A 5,681-nucleotide genomic window follows, 5' to 3' on the forward strand; every position below is an offset into this window, starting at 1 on the left:
AAGGCCGATTCGAAAAGTCGGAAAAGATGGCGCCTGACTTCCGCGCACTCAACAGAAAGACAATCGAGGATGCTTACCCCCTTCCTGATATAACCACAATCCTCGGCCAATTGAGGGGCGCTAAATACTTCAGCGTCTTCGACTTGGCTAGTGGCTTCCACCAAATGGAAGTGAACCCAGCTGATGGCCCTAAAACCGCGTTCTCTTTCCCCGGTGAACACTGAGAATACACCCGGATGCCGTTTGGTTTAAACAACGCTCCGGCAGAATTTCAACGCATGATGGACTATGTGCTCTCGGGCCTGAAAGGCACCGAACTCTTCGTCTACCTAGACGACCTAATTGTTAATGCATCTTCCCTCCATGAACACGGCGTTAGAGTGCGCAGACTTTTTGAGCGTCTGCGGAAAGCAGGACTCACACTTCAGGCTTCCAAATGTCGTTTCTCATGCAAAGAGGTCAATTACTTAGGCCATATAATCACCACTGATGGCATTAAGCCAGACCCTGACAAAGTGATAGCAGGCGTTAGGTCCACTGTAAAATCGTACGACAGGGTCCTAAGGGAGAGAGAAAACAGCACCCTAGCTGACTCTCAACTTGAACAGACCAATGAACTCGAACGTGATGAAGAGGATAACGAAGAGGACTCGGATGATACTGATGAGAGTATCGAGAGTGACGGAGAGGGCCAGGAACCTGAGTCGCCTCAGCCCGATTTCCCAGTTCAAGAGGTGTTAAACCTCACTCCGTTCAAGGATATGTACTGGGACAAGGGTGCTTATCAGTACATCGAGACTCTCCAGCATTCTACCTCTGCGCGCAATCCGCAACTAACCTTACCGAATTCTAGCAACTCCCGTAAATCCTCTTCTTCAGCCAGTACCATTTGAGGAACCTCTACGCACTATCCTACCTCATCCCCTTTTCGTTACTTTTTTCTTCCCCTTTCATCATTCTCTTCCGCCTTTGCCAAAGATAGCTTTCTCCTCTTTGTCTGCTTTTTCATTTCTCCCGATACACCAAATATATATATATATTGTAAACCGATACATGCTCAATAAAAATTTATATTTTCTTGTACTTGACTTGGTTAACGTTATTAAGAAGCTGTACTTCCATCCCTTTCTCAATGTTTTAGCATCTTTCAGCCATGATGAACCTCCTAATCTCAGCCGATGGCTTGCTATCTCCCATCAGGCTGCAAAGTAAGTGTATTTCGGGGCCTGATCAACAGACTTGTTTCCCTTTCTTGTTCGTTGAAAAGGCGGAGACGGATGTCTGACTTAGTCCATCGCACTAAGACCTGGGAATACTGGAGGAATCCTCGACTGTGAGCTCCCGGGCCCTGGGTGGTGCTGCATTGCCTCGAAGATGAAATCACCATCAAAGACGAACCACTGATTGAGCGGGACATTAAGCTTACCCAGGTTGTATACGACTTCCTGAGGTGCCATGGCCAGAGCTCGGACGACTCCCAGCCTATGCTGCCGGACATCTACCAGCTGGTGTGAGATCTAGACTCCGTCCTCCTTATCTACTATCAAAGGGAGATCAAAAGTCGCCAGCGTAAATGCGCCTACGGACCTCGATGGGATGAAAATTCTATGGACGAAACCTATCGCTCTTCCCTGTGACCCATCTCATATAACTCCCCCCCTAATTTCCCGTCTCCGGGTCCAGGTAAGCCACTCTTCACGTCTTTTCTCCTGTACATGCACCTAGTTACAACGCAGTATAATACAATAAACTCTTCAAACTAGGTAATGTTCAATATTTCAATTTGTCTTTTTTCTTCCTTAACCTCTTCTGCGAATTATTGAGTTGGCCCAAGTCCTAACCCCCTCCTCTAAACCCCACAGTAATGTTCAGTTTTGACTCTGCAAACAGATTGTAACTAACCAATAAAAAGTTAATCTAAGCTGTCACTAACCCCTAACAGCCAGCCGTATCAGCAAAGTGGCGTGCAGTGAACGGGACTCAGAAGTAGATTCCTCGTGGGTAACCTTGCATAAACCAACAAAAGAGTCAATGAGCTAGCTTCCTACGCCGCTTGACCACATCGACCTCCAAGTGCTCTCGAAAATCTCGCACGTCACCGCTTTCCGTGTAACATCATCGCGACCGTCATCGGAAAACCTCTCTTGGAAAAACATCTGTGGGAGGATTACCATCCGCGCCCATACAAAATACCGCAGTCACGGGGGCTAAAGCCATCGGCTCTCACCATCTTGACAGAAGAGGACTTTTTGGTATTGTCAGCCGGCCGAAAACTCACCGAAACTCCTGGCTATTTTTTACTTGCAAGCCTAAGTCTACTACGTCGTTTGTGAAGGCCAGCAAATTCATACTCTCAATCTCGACGGCGCTGGCAAGCTGGACCTCCGACCGGGCTGCATGGCTAGTAACTGCTATGAGACTATCCTCAGCTTAGGAGAATTTCAGACTAACATCACTGGCCGACTCCCCGAGACCACTCTTGAACTCATGTCTCTCTCTTCAAACCTGCATGACTCTTCTCGGGAACCGTCTATTAACACTCCCCACCTTTCATCAAGAAGCCGACCCTTGGGTCATCTGGGGTAGTGGCCTGGACCAGATCGAGAACAAGTTAAACAGAGTCGATATTTACCATCAGCAGAACGATGAAACAGGATTTGGATCTCCAGCACACTTGAAGTGGTCGGGATAATTCGCTTTATCTCTAATCGTTCTGAGTATTTACAAGTGTGAAAAGAGCCATCTCTGGGTCTGCTCATGATCTCTGCAATAATACCGAAGCATTCGAGAGAGACGGGGAAACGATCTCCCTCTTATTATTGTCATCCCAAAGAACGATTCTCCCAAGCCACAGTCAGCCATCGAGGGCACTTCAAGGGCAACACCGCCGAGGACCACCGTGCGCCCAGGCATCGTTCTCTCTACAGCCTCTGCAGCGTTCTAGCCACACTATCTGTCACAATCAATTGCACCTTACTTTAAAAATTTTTCTTTTGGTTATTTTAATCTCTAGGTAAAGTTATGATATTGTAAAATAAAACCAAAATACTACATCAGAACGTAGATTGATAAAGGAATCGTTCATTAAAGATTGACAGCAATTAATTAGAAAGAAAGGATCCGTGCGGTCAACTCAAGTCTCAGTCAAAAACTGAAGATAAACCAACTCTCCCCTCGTTGCTATAAACAATTTAATCGTCAAGCAATCGTTGTTAACTGACAAACCGTCGTTGGTCTAATAGTCATGAGATGTCTACATACAAATATTATACACTTCTCCCGATCTTCTAAAAATCGCCTTCTGGCAATTGATAACAGTTGGGTAAAAATATTGGATTAGGCTGAAATGAGTAAACATGCAAATGTAAAATGACATTTCTAATTCAAAATTATCGAAATCAAATTGATAATCATTCAAAATTATAAAGATGAATCAAGTGATTACTCCGCCTAAATACCAATATCGCCGCATCCCAACTCTGTCTGCTTTAAAATAGATAAATAAAATAATTAGGAGAGAAAAATCCTGCGGTGAGTAAAAACCTCCAAACAGACCAAAATGACTTCAATTAAACTAATAACGTGATTCTATACAATAAAAGATTTCTTAAAAACTAACCGTCCATTAGTCAAATTAAAAATTCAAAATCTTAATTTTCATCTTTAATTCTCTTTCCATCCTTCTTTTTTATCAGAAGGAACCACTGCGAAAAAACAAAAAGACCCGAAGAGTAGGAATTGCCAAGAACTAGAAGGTCATGAAACTAAACAGAATAAAAGTTCCTTACAGAATTAGAGTTCTCAAAGAAATCCGTCATTTAATCGTAGATTTAATGTTCAATTAATAATTAGGTTGAATGTAGTCCAGTCATATTAGATTTTAAATCGTGAAATCTTGAAATAGACAAAATTTTAATAGACTATTTGTAGGGGATGTAGAATTAGTTTCCCCTAAAAAAAAGTGAGCTCCGACACCGGGCAAGGGTTGAAATCACCCTTTAAGCGCTTTTTTATGCATTTTTTCATGTTTGTTCTTATTTTTTCGAGAACTATAACAGATATGAAAAAATATTTTAAACAAAAGTTGTAGCAGCTACAATTTTACATAAAAAAGTCCGCATCTTCGCAACCTTACCTGTAACAGGTAAAAAGTTATTGACCTCTAAAGGTTGGAAAAATTCGAAACAATGAAAATATTGAACACCCTTTGGGCACGATACTGCTGTGAGAGAAACAAAGCGATATGTCAGCGCTTGTCACACTCATTGCGAGTATTTTATCATAATAAACGTGCCTAAACGAAACACAACGTAAACAAAACCCATGGGATAGACAAGGAGGGTTATGTTTATGTATTCAAAATATAGGAAAGGATAGCTGACGTCACAAGGTCAGCAATTGTAAGACTTTAAAGAAAACTAAGTGATCACCAGCATTGTATAGAGTAATCACCCCAAGTGACATAAATAACAATTTATTTGCAAGTTAGTTTTAATTGATTCTGTTTTTTAAAATATAGCTCTATATATAGAGTTTTTAAAAATATGCTCAATAGCTTCTGCTCACTGTGCAAACTAAATTTTAGAAAATTGGGCTCACAGTTACGCATACTACCCAAACAAAAATAATAGGATGCCATGGACATCTAGTACTTCACTTTGCTTCACTTTAGCCAATAAATAGAGAAAAGGATTCCGGTACAATGACTTCAACCGTGTATATCCTACAGTAACCCTACGATAACGCTCCAGGACAGACATTGTGAATTTAAATCAACAATCAAATGATCAATGAGAGCCAACGTTCTCAGACTGGAAGTTACAAAAACCCTGAATTCAACAGAAATTAGGAATTCAGAAAGAGTCAAGAATGATTCATTATCATCGTACGGAGCGAGTCTAATCCCTCAATCACTTAGAAACGACCCTTCAAAATTTTCTGAAATTCGAAACACAACATCTTTAAGTAGATTTCAGATGCATGAAGACTATCCAAAAATAACTGAAACTTTAGGCGATTTCCTCCACTTACTAAAGAAATTGAATCTGATCTTTAAATTCATTCTAAAAGAATTTCAAACCAAATCTTATTATTTTCTGTTAAACTTGATTTAACAACCTGGAAAATCTTATAATTTTTCTTAGAATGACCGTCTATACCACAAATCCAACATCTTAATCCATGAAAAGAATTTTTATGATTGAAAGATTCCAAATTTCCTTTAGCAGAATCGGAATGATTATTACTATCATTATCAATTCTGTCTTTTTTGAAATTATTGTAAAATTGTTTTTTTTCTGACCTCCAAAAGTCAAATCTTTAATCGACTGAAGCTCTAAAGATCTCTGAGCTGTTAATTGAAGAGACTAAATTCTCCCCGAACAAAGAGAAAATTGTAACTTAATCTTTTTAATCCAGAAATGAATTGCAAACCAGCAATTCTATCTCTCTTTTCAAAAGAGACTGAAGGATACGCAAATTTGACAAACCTATCCAAATCATTTCAAAAGTCTGTTAGATGTTTATTTTCAGACTGTTTCCTAGCCTGGAAACGACTTAAATAAGCTCGAGAAAATTGAGCTTCACCAAAACCATCTTTCAAAGTGTTTTTCAATTTTTCAAAGTTCCCTAAATCTTCTGAACTCAAATTTTCTAAAATAACTTGAGCTTTGTCCTTCAAA

The 5,681-nt window shown here is 40.3% G+C and overlaps 1 protein-coding gene across 1 annotated transcript; it reads left to right on the plus strand.

Annotated features, from left to right (window-relative positions):
• Window positions 1-236: 236 nt before the first annotated feature.
• LOC118070865 (uncharacterized protein K02A2.6-like) lies at window positions 237-1,208 on the plus strand (the record flags this gene model as incomplete). Its single annotated transcript, XM_035089710.1, has 2 exons — window positions 237-861; window positions 1,142-1,208. Coding segments are annotated over exons 1-2 (692 nt in total), but the record flags the coding sequence as incomplete, so codon positions are not given.
• Window positions 1,209-5,681: the final 4,473 nt, after the last annotated feature.

Source organism: Chelonus insularis, unplaced genomic scaffold (genome assembly GCF_013357705.1).
Source record: "Chelonus insularis isolate UGA/USDA-ARS -01 unplaced genomic scaffold, ASM1335770v1 contig_703_pilon, whole genome shotgun sequence".
In the NCBI taxonomy this organism is placed as follows: Eukaryota; Metazoa; Arthropoda; class Insecta; order Hymenoptera; family Braconidae; genus Chelonus; species Chelonus insularis.